This window comes from Delphinapterus leucas, chromosome 1 (assembly GCF_059928025.1).
Source record: "Delphinapterus leucas isolate spDelLeu-1000000601 "Yukka" chromosome 1, BTC_Dleu_Yukka2, whole genome shotgun sequence".
Classification (NCBI taxonomy): Eukaryota; Metazoa; Chordata; class Mammalia; order Artiodactyla; family Monodontidae; genus Delphinapterus; species Delphinapterus leucas.
In genome coordinates this window covers 57,135,559-57,158,155 of record NC_143129.1, presented here as the reverse complement: position 1 = coordinate 57,158,155, position 22,597 = coordinate 57,135,559, and the positions used below count along the sequence as shown (strand labels likewise).

General features: G+C 34.4%; 2 protein-coding genes across 9 annotated transcripts in view; one reads left to right on the top strand and one right to left on the bottom strand.

Annotated features, from left to right (window-relative positions):
* Positions 1-22,597, top strand: part of RALGPS2 (Ral GEF with PH domain and SH3 binding motif 2) — a 162,729-nt gene that overhangs the window by 85,104 nt on the left and 55,028 nt on the right. For all 8 annotated transcript variants that reach the window (XR_016394999.1, XM_089921253.1, XM_089921202.1 and 5 more), the window contains one exon: positions 854-980. Coding sequence is in view for 7 of the 8 variants with exons in the window: in XM_089921253.1 (XP_089777379.1) it covers positions 854-980 (127 nt within the window). In the remaining variant the exon portion in view is untranslated. The remainder of the gene's footprint in view (positions 1-853; positions 981-22,597) is intronic.
* ANGPTL1 (angiopoietin like 1) overlaps positions 388-22,597 on the bottom strand; it is a 32,441-nt gene continuing 10,231 nt past the window's right edge. Inside the window, exons 3-5 of the mRNA XM_022556640.3 lie at positions 13,892-14,085; positions 12,310-12,580; positions 388-10,996 (exon numbers count right to left, since the gene is read on the bottom strand). Of these exons, the coding sequence (XP_022412348.1) occupies positions 10,809-10,996; positions 12,310-12,580; positions 13,892-14,085 (653 nt within the window). The 3' untranslated portion in view covers positions 388-10,808. The remainder of the gene's footprint in view (positions 10,997-12,309; positions 12,581-13,891; positions 14,086-22,597) is intronic.

Here is a 22,597-nt window from a genome sequence, read left to right as displayed (position 1 = left end):
TGGCTCACGGGCTTAGTTGCTCCACGGCTTGTGGGATCTTCCCGGACCAGGGCTCGAACCCATGTCCCCTGCATTGGCAGGCGGATTCTTAACTACCGTGCCACCAGGGAAGCCCTAAATCATAGTTTTATAGTTACTGGTAGGACTAGCCATGATTAGATTTATCAAGGAAAATTATTACTTAAATTATGAAATGCAGTATTTATTTCTTAATGATTATGTAAGAATTATCTTTATCTTTGAAGAGGCCGGGGACAATGCATGAAAATATTTGGGCATTTGAGCTGAATATGAATACATAATTATTATGATTTTGTTTTTTATTTTTTGCGGTACGCGGGCCTCTCACTGTTGCGGCCTCTCCTGTTTGCGGAGCACAGGCTCCGGACGCACAGGCTCAGCGGCCATGGCTCACGGGCCCAGCCGCTCTGCGGCATGTGGGATCTTCCCGGACCGGGACACGAACCCGTGTCCCCCGCATCGGCAGGCGGACTCTCAACCACTGCGCCACCAGGGAAGCCCCATAATTATTTTAAATTAGGAAAATGATTAATAAAAATTGTTTAGCCATTTAAAATAGTAAAGATAAGAAATAATGTATTATAATTTACTACTTAGTAAGTTAATTATTTTATGTACATACAAAGTATATTGTATTTTAAAAATAATGAACTTGGGTTTATTATATTAATAGACATGTTTGATTTTGTTTTATTTATATACTATCAAAATATAATTAAAGAAGATATAACTTTGAAATTAAAATTCAAATTTATAGTAACTATAACTTCAAGTCTTTGCTATAATAAAATTGGATTCGGAAATAACTTAGGCTTTTCTGTTTGTTTTTTAGTTATTAAGTCGAAAAGACAAAACTACCTTTGAAAAATTAGAATATGTAATGAGTAAAGAAGATAACTACAAAAGACTCAGAGACTATATAAGTAGCTTAAAGATGACACCTTGCATTCCCTATTTAGGTGAGTTACATCATGTGTGTTCATTATGCCTGGTTGTTGCTCTGCCTTAATCAGTAGTTTATATAAAATTCAATATATTTTAAAAGTTCGTGTGTCCTTCAAAGAAATTAAAGGATTGTTAAGTTGAAAAAATAGACTAGAGGAATGTGTTAGCTTATTACCTGGAGTGTATTTTCATGTCTTCTTAGAGATGGACCATATGGTAAAGCAATATGTTTTACCTATTTTAGTAATGCTTTTAAAGAATGAACCAATAGTTTGCAGTGAAGTTTAATGCTGTCAAAATATTTAACATTAACTAAAGAAATTGATCAAAAGATTTAACGAATTTATTTTCAACATCGTGAGTTCTCGCTTTATGTAGTTGGCAGATATTTTACAGTGAATTATGAAAAGCAGTCTCAATGAATATTGGTGTTACTGTTTTCCTGGAAGAAATTAGCTGTTTAGCTGTGGAAATTTAGCTCAGTGCTGAGACAGACAAATCTGTATTTGACATATTATTTGCCTAAGAATGTATCTCTTTACTATATAGTTTACAGTGTTGATGAATTCCAAGAAGTATTGAACCTAATAACATTATAAGCTTATGTTCAACAAAATATGAATAGTAATGCCTTATTAGGTATTTGAATAAAAAAGACTGAAACATACCGTTCTAAATGTATATGTAAATTTAAATACAGAAAATACTTTATATTATATACGCCTAGTATATGCATTAAAATAAATTGGTTTGATCCCATGTAGAGAGTAATCAAATGATAACATTTGCTTTGTCCCAGTATCCCCTTTGCTCCCCTATCTCCACTTTGTCTTTTATGTAACTACTCATACTGGATTTCACCATAGCTATTTTTGAAAATAATGGAAAAACCTGTTACCAGTTTAGGAGACTCTACAGTGTAAACTTTGAAGTCTTTACAATACCAGTGACCGGAACACAAAGTAGGGACAAAGACAGTTGATGACACTGTCATTCAGCTGCTCTATGGCATCAGCCTTAGTTTGTCAGAGAAGACTTGAACTTATTAGACCATTGTGGGACATTCTAGAATTCCAGTGGTAATGGGGAATGTTGTACACCCTGAATTGAAGGCAGAATACTCCTATGCATTGTATAGATAGTGGCCACTACATACCATTTGTCTGTTTCTTTGATAAATAGTTCAGGGCCATAATAAGCATGACTCAATCAGAGAGGCTGTAAGCTGGATATTAGGAAAGACATTCTGCATGTGCTCCACTTGTCACCTTGGCTGTGCCCATTCTTGAAAGATGTAATTTGGGGAGAGGAAGAATAGAGGATTTTAAAAAGTCATCAATATCTTCATAGTCCATAAAAACATAAACTTTTTATAGCATAAAGAACATTAGACTGAGAATTGGGAACCATAAATTCCAAAATGGCTCTACCATACTAACTTTTCAAGTCATTGAATTGTCTTCTTTAAGCCTTGTTTTCTTTACCTAGAAATAGCACACATAGGACCAGAATCATGTTCTTCTTAAGGCTGGCTGGGACCACGGTGGTCTCTTGTATCTAATTCACTTATATTACAATTGAGAAAACCGAAGTCCAGAAAGGTAAAAGAGCTGGCTCATAATCCTAAAACCTAGTTAATGACAAATCTGAAGTTCTGATCTAGCATCTTTCCAATTATACCTGCTAAACTCTCATTCTAAAATTTACTGATTCTATGATTGCATTTTTTTCTCATTGAAATGTTTTTCTCAAATTTCATAATTTGTATTTTTTAGAAAAAGATTATTTTCTATTGAAAATGAGAAAATAACAATATAAATCCTTGTGCTCTGATGTCTAGTTCAGAGGTCTTTGTTTCATATTTATTCACAGTAGAGACTTCAGTACAAGATTTGATGTTGTCTGTGCATGTGCACATAAGCGTACTCTCATGCATGTACAGGGGCGGGGTGGGAAATCGTTGAAATAGTGGAATCTGGAAAGGTTTTCCGTTAAAGAATATACCTGTTTTCTCCCAGCACTGGTACCTAAAACAGAGTAATTGTTCCTGTGGGTTAAAGCAGATGAGGCAAATATTGAGGTGCAGAAGTTGGTTTGGAGAAAATAATAGAACCATGATCTTTCCTGTGTCTTCAGTTTGGTCTCCATTGACTCCTCAATTCAGTTCTTTTTCAGTTTATATATTCTCATGACCCAGAATCTCCCTTCTCACTATTACCTGTAATTTTGTGAGAGGTTGATGCTAGTTATTTCTGCTTATTGAAATTCTCCACTTGTAGCACCAGTCTCTCTTGATTTGCCTTCTACGTTTCTGGCTTTTGTTTTATCGATTTCTCTTTCTCTGCCTTTCTCTTAAATCTGTTCTTATAAAGGTCTCAGTCCACTTCTTTTCTCCCTCTATATGCTCACTTGGAGTAGTCTCATGCGGTTTTTTTTCTGTATATTGCCTGATGACTCCCAAATCTTAGACTAGACCTGTACATCTCATTGTCTTTGTAATTCCTGCAGCCTGGTAACATTTTAGGTACTCAGATACTCAAATACTGATTGAATGAGATATGTATTGGTAACTCTTAATTTAGCATGTTCAGAAGTAAATTCGTCATTTTTCCCCTTCTTCCATACCTGATCCCCATCTTATTTCCTGGCTTAGTCTACTAGTAATCACAGTGTTGCATTATCTGCACTGCTCCACCACCCTAGAAACCTGGGGGTTTTGTTTTTGTTTTTGTTTTTTTACTGAATTTCTCCTCCTCCTCCACTTCTTATATTCTCTGTTGACACAAGATGCATGTTTCTGAGGGTTATTCAAGAATTAGAAGCCAAAAGGGGGGGGGGTGGGAAATGGCAAAAACTTAAGTTAAAATAGAGAACATACACTTTAGCATCTACATAATTTTATACATTGGATTCTTCATATAATTATTCATCCCTATACCAGTTTGTGAAGAAGCATCTGAGAATGTAAGATGATTGTGGAACATTTGGCACAAGCATTTGGTAGACTTGGGAAGGGAAAGTGAAACATTGAAACGTTTGTCAGACAAGTTATTGTGACTCAGTTTAGTCCATTTCCAGCATGAAAATCGTCTTTTTAAGGTAGTGACAGTTTCATTTTATCGCAAAATTTGAGATTAAATGTATTCATTCCATCTATCAGAACATACATGCTTTTCCTAAGAAAATGTGAAGCATTTTCAACTTCATACAACTTTTTGTCTGCTTGATTTATTTATGTCATAGACAGCTGGTTCATTTTCTCATTCCTAATCTTCAATACCGAAGCGTGTTGAAGAATGAAGATTTTACAGTAGTTTATATCCTGCTAATATTTACCTTGTTCATATTTTGTTCTAATTTAAAATGAATTAGGATTGTGATTTTTAAATTTAACTTTTCTTTATTTCAGAATTTTTTTACCAGTCATATTAAACTAGGCCCAGTGCAGATAGATGCCAAAAAAGTCAACATTTACAAGATGCTGTACATTTGATAGGAGAGAACCTGTCTCGAAGACGTTTGAAAGATAATGCTCATTATTCATATTGGTAGCTTCTATTTAACTATCTCTCTTCAAATATACAGAATTTGCATAATGCTACCCTTTATCCATTATGTCTGCAGACGTTCTTTTGGAACAAATGTATCAACCAAAAGAATCTATCTACAGTGCACAGAGAAAAGGTGAAGGCTAATTATCTATTTCTTAACATGAGAGACATGATCCAAACTAATGGTGTTTTTGCCCCTAAAAATTATGATCAGAACCAACCATTTTTTGTGAAGCTTAAAAAAGAATATGGAGGTTTGTATGCTAACAAAACTCTTATTTTGATACTGCCAGATTTATTTATAATTCAATGTGGATTAAATTGTAAGAAGTAGAAAATGTTTTCTTGGCTTTCAACTCATCATCCCTTGAAAAATTGTCTCTTCTGTTGGTTTGCATTCAAGGTAAAAATTAGTCAGCCTGGACAATATAGTGAAAAATTCTTAGACTAAGGATACAGTTTTTCTGGAGAGAAATAGTTTGGCAAATCTCAAGGAAAAAATTGTTTTATATGAGAATTATTGCTTTAAATCTGAAAATCATTAACAGCACTCATTTGTTCTTGTCATTGGAGAACAATCTTAAGGAGCTTATTGCAGAATTTGGCATGGCAAGTTTTGCTTTGCTGGAGAGAGAGAAAAAGAACATTGTGCAAAAATAATTTAGTTGTATGAAACATGATAAATATTCTTTCATGTGCATTTTCTAACCTCATTTCTACTTTATTTATGTAATTTTGGGAAGATGCAGTAGCTCAACCAGCTTAGGTGGTTTTCTGAGAAGGAAAGCATATGTTTTTAAAACTATGGAAATAAGTTGTTGCAGTTCTATACATTGCTTTCTATTAAGTAGAAGCAGAATGTTACAGAGAAGTTTTTTTAAACTCTCCTGCCCTTCTGTAGGACATGAGTACACTGTTTTGATGTGTCTACGTATGACTCCATCTCTTGTAGAGAAAGTCCCCTGCCCCAACTTAAAGATTTTCATAATAGGCCTTTTTTTTTTTTTTTTTTTTAAGAAGAGAAAAGCTGTCCTTGTATCCATCTGTAATATGGGATATAGTGCCCCTCTCATCCCCTGTCCTCTGACAAGCACCATTTTGTTTTCATTAATCTCTTTCCCTCGGCAGTGTATAAGCCCTGAATTTGTCTTGGTCCAGGGCTCTATGTTTAGCATATAGAATAAAAGCGGGCACGCACTTACTTATTGGTTGACTTAATTAATTAAATGATCCCTTTCTGGCTCTTCCCATTGTTCCAGCAACTTCTTTTGTTTTAAATACATTTATTTGTGTGCACTTTTGTATACAACTCCCTACCCACCCCCAGTTTTCTTTTGGTGCATCAGCTGGCCATCCAGTGTTTGCTTAGCACTATGCTTGGTGATAGATGTAGAACAGGGATCAAAATGGACTTTGTTCCTTCCTTTGTGGAACTTAACATCTCTTTAATGCCAAAGGCTCAAGTTGATGTCATTACCTTGTGAATAATCTCTCCTATATCCTATGTCATGAAAGAGGTACATAACATTACCAGGCCTTGATAGCGGTGTCCTCATCACAGCTAATGAGATGTTTAAAGCATGCCTAAACTTACAAGGACTTTCAGATTTTATCTGATCCTCTTTTATGTTTCACTAGTTTTTAACCTATGTTGATCTCTGAGTAGAATATAGTTCTTTAGTTTTACGTTAGTTTGAGAAATTTTTGCTAATCTATGTATAAATATTTTCAAAAATAGTAGCTTTTTATTCACATTTCTATTCAGATAATTTCAACAAAGTCCAAAGCTTTCTGCAGCTCTCTGGGAATTAATGAGATTGTTTTCCTGCCCCATTGGTAGAATTTTACTTGGTTAAATGTATAGAAGTCTCTGACACTGATCTCAAAAATGCCTAATGGTCAAAAAATGTCATTGGCTTTTCATATTTTAAGAGTTTTATTCCATTTTCCTTTCTTTTGTTTAATTTGTGTATAATACACACCACGGATTACTTTACCTTATTCTTCTCATTAAGATTACATATTGAATTCTAAAACAGCAATAAAGCATGTTCAGTCATTTTCTTTTGAATCTTGAGAATGAGCTCTGACCAAATGGCAGCTAGCCCTAGCTTTTTCTTTAGCCAGAATTACATTCCCATTTTCCATTACCTCATTTATATCCCCTTTTACCCTCATTCTTTTTTATATATTTAAAATTCTTCTAACATTCTTTAATAGTATATTTTCTGAAGTTTACTTTAGACCACTCAAAGACTTGTGATATAAAAGGGCTGGGGGGGGGGGGCTTCCCTGGTGGCTCAGTTGTTGAGAGTCCGCCTGCCGATGCAGGGGACACGGGTTCGTGCCCCGGTCCGGGAAGATCCCACATGCCGCAGAGCGGCTGGGCCCGTGCGCCATGGCCGCTGAGCCTGCGCATCCGGAGCCTGTGCTCCGCAACGGGAGAGGCCACAACAGTGAGAGGCCCGCGTACAGCAAAAAAAAAAAAAAAAAAGGGCTGGGGATGGGGTTACATTGATTTCTTTCCCATTTTCATAGTTTTTCTCTTCGTGGCCTTATATCTTTAAAAAATATCATGTGTAGAAGCTATACAGATCTGCATTTTAATCATAAACAGAATCAGGTTCCCCCAGTTGCAGCAGCTTTGCCAGTAGTGTTTCCAACAGCTGATATTTCAGTAATGTATTTTGTAAATTTTTTAGCAAACCTTAACAGGAGACTAATAATAAAAATCTTAATAAGTAACATTTATTTGCAACTTAATCCTCTATGCCCAACACTGTATACTTTACATAAATTATCTAATTCTTAACAACAACGTATAAGATACGTGATATTATTCATATGTTATAAGTGAAGAAACTGGGACAAGGGGGGTTAAATTCACTTGCTATAAAGATATGCATTATAACCATTTCATTTATAGTTCAAAGAAAGCATTGTGGGATTATATTAATATTTTGGAAATCTGTCTTTAGTTTTAATTTTGAGTTCATTCTTCAGTCTTTCCTGTAATTATCTATAGAATTACGATGTAATAACTATTGACCCCACTGATAAAATTGAAAACTGAGCTTATTTTTAGATGGTTTTTTGAGGAGGGGTCATGGCATCATCATAAGTGGAATCATTCTTTTCTTATTTTCTCAGACACTAAGTAAAAGACTAAAAAATTGTTAGGATGTAATCATTTTTAACTTACCATTGATTAATTTAAATATATAAAAATCATATCACATTAGTAAAGGTTTACAAGTAATTTGAAACATTTTCATGATTGTGGAAGTTTTTACAGGCTTATTATATTATTACCAGTAGGAGTCCTAAGAAATATAATGCTAGAAGAATTAGCACTCCTGTATCATGACTCATAGAGTCAAGTGAATATTAGACTGAAAATTTGATCTTTATACTCAACCAGGCTTGGAGCCTGAGGATGAGCTTGTTAGTTCATATCTACTAAATTTCAGTATGGTTTCTAATATTGGCCTTATCCAATATCTCATGTTCTAAAAGTCTACTTCAGAGATGCCAAGTTTCCTTGACATTGATGGTATCCCACTGAGTGGAGAATAGAGTCTAAGTCATTTTTAGGATAAGCTTCATTTCATTTATTAAAAATAACTAAGCATAAATAATCCTTCTATAAACCAGCCGCAGGGTTATAGCTCAATCTTACTGAATGTCAGGCAACCACACCTTATTCCTTGGTAACCTGTAAAGTAGCTAGCTATCGGACCTTGCCTGCCATACATGTGACTTATCTAATCTCTTGACAAGATTCTCATTAGGCTGAAATCCCTTACTATAGCTATTCTTACCTTAATTTTTCTTACGGCCCATTCTCTTAACTACCTGCTGTAACAGCTGACATAGCTCTGTTAGGTTTGCAAATGAAGATCATGGATCGGTGTAATTTTGCACCTGAAAATTTGGATATATTGTTTCTTTTAGTACATTTATTACTCACTCTATGCAAGGCACCGTGATAGGTAATGCAGAAAGTACATAGATGAGCAGTAGTAATCTGGCACTTAAAGGCTACTGAGTACTTACTAGTGTCAGGCATTATTCTAAATGTTTTACCACATGTATTACCTCCTTTGATTTTCACAGTAACTACGTGAGCTAGGTACTGTTGTTATCTCCATTTTATAGATAACAAAACTAAGGCAGGAATACATAAATTGCCCCAGGGAACACAGGTACCTGGTAGATTTGGGCCACAAACCCAAGCAGTTCTGCTTTTAGGACCTATGCTTAGCTATGACATAATACCGCTTCTTTTTTTTTTTCCCTTTGCGGTATGCGGGCCTCTCACTGCTGTGGCCTCTTCCGTTGCGGAGCATAGGCTCCAGACATGCAGGCTCAGCGGCCATGGCTCACGGGCCCAGCCGCTCCGCGGCATGTGGGATCTTCCCGGACCGGGGCACGAACTCGTGTCCCCTGCATCGGCAGGCGGACTCTCGACCACTGCACCACCAGGGAAGCCCAATACTGCTGCTGCTTCTTTGATCTCAAGGAACTCACTTGCCTAAGTCATTCTTAAGCTTTCCAGGAACTTCAGAGCAGAGCTATATCACCTCTATAAAGGAGAGCACAATGCACCCTGTGGCCAAGGCAGTTAGCATTCAGCACAGTTTTCTAGTTTGTTGACTTTCACATGATTCTGGCTTTAATAATATTCCTCTTCTGTGAAAATTCTCTAAGACTTGTCTTTAATAGGGTTTTGGATGTTTAAGTGAAATGTTGTAGTTCTGCAAATAAATGGAATGCCCTAGTAAAATTTTATTCAGTTAAGATTTGATGAAACAATTAGATGCCTAATTTCTCCCAGAAATCTTACAGCAGATTTTTCTGGTTCTGGGGATGGTGGAGAGGGACTTTAAAGCCATCCCGAAAGGACCACAGGTAAAGCAAAGAATAACATCAGGGTTTCAGGGTTTGATGTTCTCTTACCTTCTTTCACCATAAGTTTTATTTTGAGATGTGGCAGAGCAAAAACATTGGTCGTGTTGATGGACTTGAGTTGTTCAGATAATTATCTTCAGTTTTGACTGGTTGAGCAAAAGTCTCAGGAGATTTCTCTAAAATTTTTAGTTCACAAATGAATTAAGGGAAGGTCACCTCTAAGCAGAACATAATTTCTAGAAGAAAATTGTTCTAGAAGATTGGTAATAAAGTTGTTAGTTGCAAAGATGAGTTAAAGATACACACACACACACACACACACACTGGAATTGGCAGTTTGGACTAGCCAAACCCCTGTGTATTCCATTCTGAAGCTGTTGAATCTCAGTATTGGAAAAATATCTAACAGTTTCTTGAAGTTGTTTTAGTCTCACCCGTAAGTATGCAGTCATGCTTGTAAAGCTGTCCAAGCTTTCTGACTTGACTAGCAGACAAGTTTTTTCTAAATAGTAAAGATCAGTAAATTAGGGATGGAAAAGCATTAATAAATAAACTTAGAGTTATAATTCAGTTCTTTAAACCATTGGCTCACTAAATATTCTGCACTTTTGTAATATCAACACTTTACTGATATAACAACATAAAATAGATTTCAGGAGATTTTGATGTTCAGCAAATCATATGAAGATAATATTGAAAAATTCATTTGTATATTTCTGTTTTTATAAATTGACCATTTAAATACGGCATACGTTATTTTTTTGTTTTTAAAGATATGTATTTTAATACTGTGGGTTTCGTAATTCTTTTGGGAAATTGACATAAAATATATTGTCAAGAATTCATATTTAATCATTTCATGTGAAAGGCACAAATTCACTTTGAAGTAACTTTTATTCAATGTAGAATGTTGGCAAAACTAGAGTTTTCTTCTAATTTCCTGTCTATATTTTTATAAATAAAATGTATTATTTTGCTGAAATCTTAAAATTATTTTTCCATTGGAAGTTACAGCATTTTCATAAAGTTTTTAAATAAATTGATAAGGATCTTGAACATGATTGAATTTTGATTTAAAATAAAGCTAAAATTTGTTTTACATTGTGGCAAATATTTACATTTTAGAGAACAAACTTTGCCTGTAATTAGTCAATAATATTTTTAAAATAACTTGGATTATAGATACAAATAATCTGCAGTATATTAAGGGAAGATGAGACTACATTCATAAATCTCCTTTTATAGTTGCAGTAAAATTCATTTAAAAAACTATATCTGTAGAAATGAATTGTGCAAAATAATATACATGTAACATTTACATTAATAGGAACTGAAAAATAGAGTTCTATGTCATTTAAATTGGAGACTGTCTCCCTTCATTCAGTCAATAGGCTTGATCATCATCTGAGCTGCTCTCAAGGAGTATGAGCCACCTCGGTATTCAGCCCAAAATATTCCGTCTTGGTACTTGCTTCTGTAATGGCCTCCTCTGTACCATACTCCATTTAGGTTAGAGTGTGCACAGGCATTGTACCACCATCCTCCTTTATGAAAGTGGGCGCAGTTTCCTTTGAGGAAAAAATATAGACATCAGAGTAAAAGTTTCTTCTAAGTGTGGTACTCTGTGAACCATCAAATACTTACTCTACTTTTAGAACAATGTGAGCTTTTCTTACTGATTTCAGTTACCTTTATCTTCATAGTGTTGTTTCTTCATTTATTCTGTTACTGTTGCTTAAGTATCACCCACTTGAAAGATCACTTGAATTGCCGTTTTTATTTTGCCCTTTGCTTAGTACCTGCTTTTTTGTTGTTGTTGTTAAGTGATTTAATTTTCTGGCTAGCAGGGTAAATAAAATGCAAGTCGTTTTTGTGTGCAAGAGAGAGAGATTGGAGAGATCGGGAGGGAAGGATATGGAGTTGCTAAACAGAGTAAAGTTTGGGGAAAATTGATTTTCAAAATAGCAAAATAACATGAAATAGTACTATTAGCAATCAAATGAATTTCTATAAATAAGGCATGTATTATGATCATATTTGTTTTCCTTTTTTCCTCTTTTGCTGGTGTGAAATAGAGACCTATGCGCTGCTTGCCAAGACACAGCTGAATGTAAAAATAAATCAACTTTCAGGGGTATGTCTTTATCAGAGCCAGAAACCTAGGTTAAAAAGGCAAAAGTATGTGAAAATTAAATTAAAAATTATGTGATGGCCTAAATGAGTCTTTCTAAAGAGACTATTTCCCCTCTGAATAAAGCTTTTTTGCTATTCCTGTACCACATGCTGCAGTCGTCTTGCTAGTCCCCTTTACCAAGAAGTGCCTTTACCCAATGTACCCAAATGGCTTGTTGCCTTCACTCCCTTCAGGTAACATCCAAATGTTACCTTTCTTGGCCAACCCACATAAAATGGCACCCACCCCCTGTTCCCTTATTCGGTTTTACTTTTCCTAAAGTACTTGTCACCACCTAACAAATCATCTTGTCTCCTTCTAGAAAGTAAGTTCCAAAAGGGCAGGAACTTTGTTCACTGCTGTATTCTTCAGCACCTACAACAGTGTCTGGCACATGGTAGGGGTCCAGTGGGATTTGTTAGCAATTTTAGGCAGTTGGAAGTTTTATTTCCAGATGAGTATGTTTTGTTTCACATCCCCACCCCATCAAGTTAGAACAACAGAACCTTGTTCACAGAGTTCACACTTTGGGATTGCCTTAGAGAAGAGCTCCTAAAAGCTGTTCCTTTCAGCAGGTTGTATTCTCTTTGAGTCCAAAACGACCTTTCTGAAAAGACTTTAGTGGCAATACTTTAATAACAGGGTTCTATTTAATGCGTAGAAAGTGGTGATTCTACAGAGAATACACATCAGTTTTTTCTTACTCACCTGCATACATATCTTTATCTCTGTCCAGTGTGGTGAACTGTTTACCATTATGCCACATCATAGAATCCCCAGCATTCCCCTGGTAAGTTCCCAGGCGCAGTCTATAGAATTCACTTTCAGGTTCCAGGCGAAAGCTGCTATATTCTGCATAGACTTTTTTATCACTCCAGTCTTCTAATTCAATCAACAACTTATAATTATCTTGATTGCTAAGCATATAGATATTTTGCAGTCCAAGCCAATATTCTCCATCTACGTTTCCAAATCCTTTCTGTTAATAAACAGAGAGCATGCTTACATGAATAAGTATAGAGATAGTAAACTTTCTATAGATAAGTTTTAAACATTTGATAGCATAAAAATATTGACAATTTAAGTGGTAATGTGACCTTCCACTTTTGTAGATCACCTGTTCTACTGAAGTCCCGTATAATCACTTTGTTTTGTTTTGCTTTCTCTTAATTTGTCAGCATTTATTTGCACAACTACCTCCAAACTTCACAAATAAGACAAAGGCAGAAGGGACTAAAATTATTCATAGCGACTAAAAACATTAACTAAGTAAACTACCCAGGCCCTTAAAAAGGGTTCCTGATTTCTCTCATACTCATAAAAAGAAACAATTTTTTGTAGATAGATATTGTCCCCACCATAGTCAAACAAATAGGACATCTAACATTTTTATGATATTCAATAAAAATGATAGTATCTGTTCTAGAACAAATTATCTTCTTTGACTCTATTAGAAATAAAATTAGTAAATGTAAGAAGATAAAACAGTAATCTTCAAAGCTCCTTCTTTGAAAGATTGTAGGTTAATATTTGAAAAACATAATAAATCAATTAACTATCCTATTTCAGTAAGCATTTGCCATTGCAGGCATGCAGCAGAATATAAGTTTGGTAAACCTGATCTTAACGTTAAATGTATTTTCAGGGGGGTTGTGTTGCAGGATTTTTTCCCCTTGTTAAAGTAGAGGACTTCCCTGGCGGTCCAGTGATTAAGATTTCCCCTTCCAATGCAGGGGGTGCGGGTTCAAATCCCTGGTGGGGTAGCTTAGATCCCACATGCCTTGCCGCCAAAAAACCAAAACATAAAACAGAAGCAATGTTGTAACAAATTCAATAAAGACTTTAAAAATGGTCCACATCAAAAAAATCTTTTAAATAGATAAGTAAGTAAATATAAAGCATAGGACCTCCAGCACGTGACGGTTTTTCTAGGACTGTTTTATCTCTGATTAAATATACTTGATAATGGGCACAAATGTGGTCATGATTAAACAAGCAGTTGTCTTCTTAGAAAATGAAATTAGGATCAGTCTTTGCAAAGAATTAAATACATATGTAAGTCATTCAGACTGAAAGGAAACATTTTAAAGTACATCTTCAGTTTCCTTTCTGCGTTTTAATTTTGACTTTAAAACCAGAGATGAGAATTGTCTTTCTGACAAATGCAGATAATGAAAAACAGATGGATAGTTTTTTTTTAACTGTGTATCTTATTTATTGCATATAATGACTATTATTGCAAGAGCTGCTTTGTTCCTACCTCTCCCCCACGTCTGAAACACTGATTTACCTTATAATTTTCCCAATTTCTGAAGAAGTTGACAGAGCCGTCTGTTCTTTTCTGAATAACAGTCCAACCCCCAGGATCCAGACTGTTCTCACACCATAACTGCATTGGTCCATTGCTGTTTTCAGGTTTGATCATATAAATCCCACTGACTGAATGTCCAGCTTCTTTTGCATGCTGACAGTCTTTGAATGGTCCTGTAATCAGAATATCTTTGATTGCCAGGAAACTTAATAGGAAAAGAGCCATATTAAAGTAGTTTTTAGTCAAGAGTCTTACTTACCTTTGTATCTTTCTTTACAGATACCACTTTTTATGTATTGTGTACACAATACAAGTTAAAGAAACTAAATTTATATTTTAAAAAAAGCTAAATAAAAGAATTACCCTAGTCCCACTATCTGGAACATTAACTTGTTTTATCTTCCACTGTTCTTGCAAGTCTTTGTCCAAATACATACATTTTTGTATTGTTATAATTCTAAAACACATAGAAAATTGGATTCTGTCTTTTTATTTTAACAAACGTTTCCATTGGACTACAGTCTCCATTCTATCACCTACGGTAGCTGTAATATGCAATCTTTGATGTTGATATATCATGTTTATTCCACTGCCATTGGACACTGAGGTTTTATCTGATTTTTGCTATTATAAATAACACTGTACAAAGTGTCTTCTTATTGGCTTCATTTTTTCATACTTATAAAAATGTTGCAGGATTGATCTACTGGATCAAAATGGTACAAACAGCTTTACAGTTCTTCATAGTGCCCAATTTTTAGTTTCCAAAATTTGATTTCAGTGGAACACACTAGTCCCTTGAGATGCTCAGTGAAAATGGCATACCACAGTCAAATAAGTTTTAGACTGCTAAATATTATGTTACCCTTTCGGAAACACAATATACATTCACATATTAAAGACTGAGAAGCCCTGAAGTAAACCAGTTTCCCAAACTTTTGGAATCTTTTAACGTTTTCCCTCATCCAACAGTTCATAAGAATACACTTCAGGAATGTTGGCAAAATGCCTTTCTAAAGTGTTGTATCAATTTATATGACTGATAGTAATTTTCTTATTTAATCTACACAATGACTTTCTGATAGTTTACAGATGTTCTATAGATGAAACAGTTAACTAACTAGTCTTTAAACCGTAGGCTTACACCCACTTTTTTCTAATCCCAGCATCTATGCTCTGAACTGCTGTGCTACAGTTGTCCCCATGTTATCTCACAGTTTTATGAATTCACTCCCTATTTTTTAATCCACTGATAAGTTTTTCATAAATTTAAAAATGACAAAACATTTTGTAAAATCATTTGTAGAGTGTCTTGACTCTTGAACTTGTGATTTCCATATTTTTGATCTAAAGAAAGATAGCTTCTAGTTTTACTGAACATTATTTAGTTTCACCCTTCTCCAGTGTTTTGATGCTTTGATTTTTTTTCGTAAGTATGTCAAGATATGAAGTGGTTCAGAAATAAGAATTACCCTAAAGATCTATTAGAACAACCAAAAAAGTATAGAAATTTCAGTTGTCAAATTTTATATTTTACTAAAAATTTTTAAATTCTGACATGTAGAATTTTTAGAAAATGTGTGAAAGTAAGAGAGTTTAGTCAAGTAAAATTCATCCAAGAAAGTCTGTACTGTAATGATGATAGGATTGTTGAAATTTTGAGGAATGTGTTATCTATACTGTGCCAAGTATATACAGGGTCCCTTATGGGGCCTTATTGGGATAGAAATAATCTCATTAAATAAACAGTTCCACAGTTACGTCATTAGAAGGGATTCTTAGAGACTATAAACTCTTCCCTCTAGATTACTCCTTGAAGATGGAGACTGTTTTTGTTTTTCTTCTGACTTCATGTCATCACTGTTTTAACTATTAAGTAGATGGTCAATACATTTTTGTTAAGCAAATGAATCAACTAAGTTGCCTTCACATTTTAAATAACAAGGAAATTGAAAACCACACACAAAAATCAGAGATGATCAATTCTCTAGTCCATGTTTTTATTGTTTCAGGTTTTTAAAAATTATAATACAGTGACTTGTAAGCACTACAGATTACTATTAAAAATTTGCGGAAACTGGAAATATGTAATGCTATCTTTCTTGGGTTATATTTATGTTAGGTATTAAATGTCTTAGTTATAGAGTTTCAATTTGATTATTTTTTTATTGTTTTTATTTCTCTTCTGAGATTCCAGTCTTGCATTTATTATGAACATAGTTTCCTTTAAGCCGTAATAACTACTTTAAAAATTCTTGTTCCTTCTATTTCCTAGTTTGTTGAGAGTTCTTACCATGAATGGATTTAGGATTTTGTCAAAGGCTTTTTATTTATCTACTGACATGATGATATGGTTTTTCTTTTGTTAATATGATAAATTCTGTGGATTGTATTTTTAATGTCAAACCAACCTTTTATTCCTGGGATAACCTCAACTTTGTCATGTTATCGTTTTTATGTATAAGATTGCTTTGATTTGCTAAAGTTTTGTTCAGAATTTATGCTTTTACAGTCATGAGGATATTTGTTAGTTTGTGAAAGCTCGTAAATAGTTTCTTAAGCTAGGGAGGACTATTCTAAAAATAATGTTTGCCCTTTTCAGACTGGCCATAAATTAGATCACATTCCATTTAAATTCAGTGTGAATTATTTTTATGCTATCTAGCTTCTCAGTTATTGAATCTAAATTACAGAGTATTCAGAGCCTTTAACACAATGCTTTACAAAGTAGTCGCCTTCAGTAATTTTGTTCCCTTTTCTTCTTCGTTGCTGACCTTGACACTTACTGCGTAATTTAAGGAGCTTGTGTAATAAATGTGTATTTAATTCATAAATTTAATGCGACTATTCAAAGATGAATATACAGTCATTTCTATTGCAGAAAAATAACGTATTCCTGAAATTCTCGTGTTCTGCAAAACTGTGCACTAAAAATAGCAGCTGATGTTAGCTGTTAGCATACTTTGTGTTCAGCTGCAGTTACTTGTGGCACAGAACATTAATATGCTTGGGGAAAATTCCATATGAATCAATATGACCACTTTGTTTTGCTGATATTATTCTCCTTTTTTATCAGTCACGTATGAGCTACTTCACGTTACAGAAACACGCATTGTAGTCAAGTCAGAGAAGGGTAGAGAAGTTTAAATGAAGTATGATTTCCAGGTCCAATCTTAAATTATTTTGTGTAATGCATGGTAACGTGTTTATTTGTTTACTCACGAGCAAGAACTGTAATTTTTGGTTGTGTATCCACAGGTTAACCCACTTAGGTGCTCAAATATTTGTTGAACTAAATGATTCCTGGCAGCCACAGTGGTTTCCTCAGCTCTGCATTATTTTTCCCAGAAATGTCTTTTCTGCATCTATGATAGCCTAGAAATCTTTAGGCTCCAGGGATAAGGAAACAACCATAGAGTCCAGTGGGAAGTGGGGGGAGCGAACTCCACTACAGCTTGCTGAGTACTCTGATTGAGTCAGCAGGGCACCCGGGAACACTGGCTAAGAATTAGCTAACCTAGATTTGTGGGGAAGAGCTGGAGTCGGCTCCATCTGAGCTGAGTTGTGAAGATTGAGTAGGAGTTTGGCCATTAGGGGTAGAGGGTCTGATCGAGGCCACACATGGGTGAAATGCGCTGAGGCGCGGAGACAGAAGAGAGCTTGATGTTCCAGCGGAGTTACAAATTTTGCATGTCTGAAATGTCAGTGGTTGGAGGGTGGTACTTAGCGCTCTTGAGGTTGGCTGTACGGTTGAAATTGATTTCTTCAGGCTAAGAATGCAGTCATCATAGTTGTTTACCACGTTAACCAGATTTTTTTTCTAAATTGTCACTTTCACAATAGTCAAGGATCTCTGAGGAGCATTGCTCTTATTTTAAAACCTATTAGTATTGTAGTTAAGGCACACATGAAGTGGTTTTGTTGCAATACATACAGATATCTCTCTTATTTCAGAAATTTGCTTATCCTATGAATGTCATCTTTGTAAATGTTTGCTCTGCACTCATTTGAGTATAGTTTTGACAGTTTACATTTTATGTTTAACTATATATTCACAAGTTGGACTTTCATTAGATTATTTGAATTGCTGTTAAAATATTTAGAAACATCAAGGTTTTGAATCTTGACAGAATATTTGTAAAATGCCATTTGTTCCTTTCCTGCTATTTAATAAGCCCTCGGATGTTTAAGCAAACTGGGGAGTTCTGGGTTTTCTAGATCCAGCTTTGATTTGATAAGACTTCCATTTATGCAAATTTAAAATTATCTTCAACTTTAACTTTCAACCCACTTTTTCGTAGCGGGCTTCATGTTTACAGTTTGGATGCCTGTTAGACTTGGTTGATATAAAGGCTTAGGAAAATGTGGTTGAAATTCTTTTCCAAGACATATGGATAAAATTAGCAGTGCTCATAGCTGTTTTTTTTCTCGTCAGTAAAGATAGTAAATATCAAAATTTAGTATTTGTTTATTTTTATAAGTAAACCATTAACCTGTCTCTTAGCCCAGTGTATACTGTTGGTCTTGGCATAAATATTTTCTCATTATTAACTTGCATATCTTATTCATTTTCTGCTGTAGAATTAGGTTATAGATCATTCTTACATTAAATATTTTACTGCTTTCTCTGTACCATACAAAATGCTTAACAGGAATTCTTAAAATGACTAGTAAAAAAGTAGCAGCTTTATTTTTGAGAAGCCAGTTTTAACTTGCTGGTTTATATTATCAGAAATAAATTAATTGATTGATTTATCTATGATATTTATATATGATTCAGGAATTTGTTATTAATGGTTCAAAGGGTATAGACTGGAAGTACCTTTCTTTCAAAATAGGAATTTTATTAACCTTTTGTTTGCATTGAGTAATTTTTTTTTAAAATTTTATTGGAGCATAGTTGATTTACAGTGTTGTGTCAGTTTCAGGTGTACAGCAAAGTGAATCAGTTATACATATATCCACTCTTTTTTAGATTCTTTTCCCATGTAGGTCATTACAGAGTACTGAGTAGAGTTCCCTGTGCCATACAGTAGGTTCTTACTAGTTATCTATAATATTTTATTTATAGTAGTGTGTATATGTCAGTCCCGATCTCCCAGTTTATCCCTACCCACCCCGCCTTTCCCCCTGGTACCCATAAGTTTGTTTTCTACATCTGTGACTTGCATTGAGTAATCTTGAAATAGTCATCTTCTATGACACAATTGCATTCTTCTCAAAGCGGGAAAATGGAATTCTGTACATTGAATTTGAAGGACCAGTCTCTTTCTTCCTCAGTTTCTTTGATGATTAAAATTTGTATAAGACTAACAAACTCCAGTTAACAGGTCTGATTCATCATAGAAAGAAAAATATTGACCAGTCATGCCACATATTTTCCAACATGTATTTTTTCATTAAGAACCCGGATTTTGAACAGAGCAGTGGGCTACAAAAGACAAGAGGTTTCATACTTTGAATAGCACCTTTACTGGGAACCATCTTTATTTAACCTACCTATTCTCTTTCTATAAAGAAACTGTTCAATTACTTAAAAGGAAAATCGTTTTCTTTTTGTTGCTGAATTCCTCATTAATTTTCTTACTTTGTCCCAATCCTGTGCTCTTTGTGATAGGAGAAATAGGACAAAAGACATAACCAATTTAGAGCTTCCAAATAATTGGTCAGCAAGTAAAATCTTTTAAGAGGTAAACTTTTTAATTGGGTTGTGAGTTAAGCATAAGGTAAGTATATTCAACAGCATTTCTGGAATGGGAAATTTGAGGCAAATACTTTCTAAAGTGGTAATAGATTCTTTCTTGTAATAATATGAATTACTTTATTAATGTATAAGTTTAAAATGCAGTTAGCAACCTGAGCTTTTATATTGAAGTTGCTTAAGAATATACCGATTATTTTTTATAACTGGTTAATGGAATCATATTTCAGCCACTTTGCTTAACCAGTCTTCTTTAGTTTCTCTTAGTTTAAGTGCTAATATAAATATGCCACTGAAACCAATTGCATTTTTAAAATTTACTAATAGGAAACATTATAAATAATTGAAAATTAGCTTATTACCCACTAAAAAGCATTTTTTTTAGTTTCTAATGACTGTTTTTCAAATTTAACTTTTTAAGCTTACCTTTTATATTCCCATACGTAGCAAGGCATATATTGGAAAGTGCACTCAAAAAAATGTAATAATGATATTCAGACTGTACACAAAGCATTTTCACATGCATCACCTCATTTAATCATCACAACAAACTCTTTTACAAAAGAAGCAGCTGGGCCTAGGAAAAGCCTGGCCAGAATCCAAGTTTCCTGGTATTCAGATCTATTCTCTAACATACTATGAAGGAACTTTCTCAGCTTCATTCACCTACAAGGAATGAACGTATTTTTATAAATACACCATTTGTAAAAGGAAAATGTTTTCTTTTATGAAAGACTAACCCAGAATGTAGCCAATGAATAGCATTAACAGTTAAGAATTTTTTGATGGCAGTTTGCCAAGTGTATAGTTACATTCTCAAACATTTTGTTTTTTAGGTAGAGGGAAAGTAATGTCTCTGGAGATTATTTATTGTAAACCAACAAAAGTATTCTGTTATTTGGCATAAGTTCATAGTAAGTTTGTTCTCTTGAGGTGCATTTTTCTTATAACCATTTTAAACGAAAATATAAAATTGTCATTAAAACACCTTTTTAAAAAATGCTGATAAATAAAAAGAAACGAAATTGAGTTATTTGTAGTGAGGTGGATGGACCCAGAGTCTGTCATACAGAGTGAAGTAAGTCAGAAAGAGAAAAACAAATACCGTATGCTAACCCATATATATGGAATCTAAAAAAAAAACACAATGGTTCTGAAGAACCTAGGGGCAGGACAGGAATAAAGATGCAGACCTACTAGGGAATGGGCTTGAGGACACGGGGAGGGGGAGAAGGGTATGCTGGGACGAAGTGAGAGAGTGGCATGGACATATATATACTACCAAACGTAAAATCGCTAGCTAGTGGGAAGCAGCCACATAGCACAGGGAGATAAGCTCCGAGCTTTGTGACCACCTAGAGGGGTGGGATAGGGAGGGTGGGAGTGAGGGAGACTCAAGAGGGAAGAGATATGGGAACATATGTATATGTATAACTGATTCACTTTGTTATAAAGCAGAAACTAACACACCATTGTAAAGCAATTATACTCCAATAAAGATGTAAAAAAAAAAATGCTGGCAAGATATATATAACATAAAATTTACCAGCTTAACCATTTTTAAGTATACAGTTCAGTGGCATTAGTACATTCTCATTATTGTACAGTTAATCTCTATAACTCTTGTCATCTTGCAAAACTAAAACCCTGTACCCATCAAATAACAACTCCACATCCTCCCCTCACCCCAGCCCCTGGCAGCCACCATTTCTACTTTCTATCTCTACAAATTTAACTACTCTAGGTACCTCGTATAAGTGGAATTGTACAGTATTTGGCTTTTTTGTGACTGGCTAAGGACACTTTTTAAATAATGCATATACATTATGCATTTAAAGAGTTTAGAATGATCATGTACCTACATGTAGAGTGCAGTAATATGAACTTCTTGGTGCCAGAAGCATATGTAAGTACAGCAATAGACATCCATCTTTGCCCTTTTTTGTGCAAGTACCCAAACAGCTTAGACATATTTTCCAGTCTGACATAAGAATAATATGAACAAAGATTTTAGCACGTTATATGTAAAGAAAAAATAGCAAGTCTATTTATTGTTGCTTGTAGTAGTTTATGTTTGATAAGAATCACAGAATATTAGAACTAGAAAGAGGTGTTAGAATCTTCCAGTCCAACCAGCACTCTCTCATTGTACAAACGAGAAAACACAGGCAAAGTGACTTACCCAGGGTCAATAACAAAGAAAACAAGTTTCCTTAATTCTGTGCAGTTTCCCTTGTAGCTAATTATGTCCTTGAATTTCAGAGACCAACATTTATAGAAAAAAATAAAAAGTTAATGTTTACTTACAACAACAAATAAATAATGAATAACAGAAAAAGTTATGCGCGTGCTTAATTTTTACATTAAGGATTGGTTTATTTGGGATGTATACACCATTGTTTCATTAAAGCAAAAGTCTGTTTAATGGGACCTTTGATATGCTAAATCCTCAGCATGATTTAAGTGTAATACTAGATTTTTTTGCACTACAGCTCAATGTGTAATAAAACCTAGAACTGACGCATCTCATTTTGCTTAGGCATTTTTCGTGTGTCAGTGTATGAATATGTGAATAATCATTTCTTCTAGAACTGGTGATACCTCCAGTTAAGATCAGTACCCACAGAAAATACTCCATGGCAGTCACCTCCATACTTACATAATTGTACATCCCATCAGTTAAAAAAAATTTCATACACTTCAGATATGTTTACTTATAAATTGTATGTAAAAACTACTGGTAAATTGTATACAGTAAAAGCTTACACAAGACATATTTTAAAAGAATATAAAAATTGTTTTTTTTTCTTTCTATACCCAGGTGCTCATTTCATACACGCTATTCCTTTGGAAATCTTAATAATGATCATCATTTGCCTAATTTAATGGAACACTAGCCAGTTGTTCCTGTTAGTTAGAACACTAGAAAATGAATGACTCCAGTACAATAGAATGTGTTAAAGTACTTTCATGAAGGTCTTTGG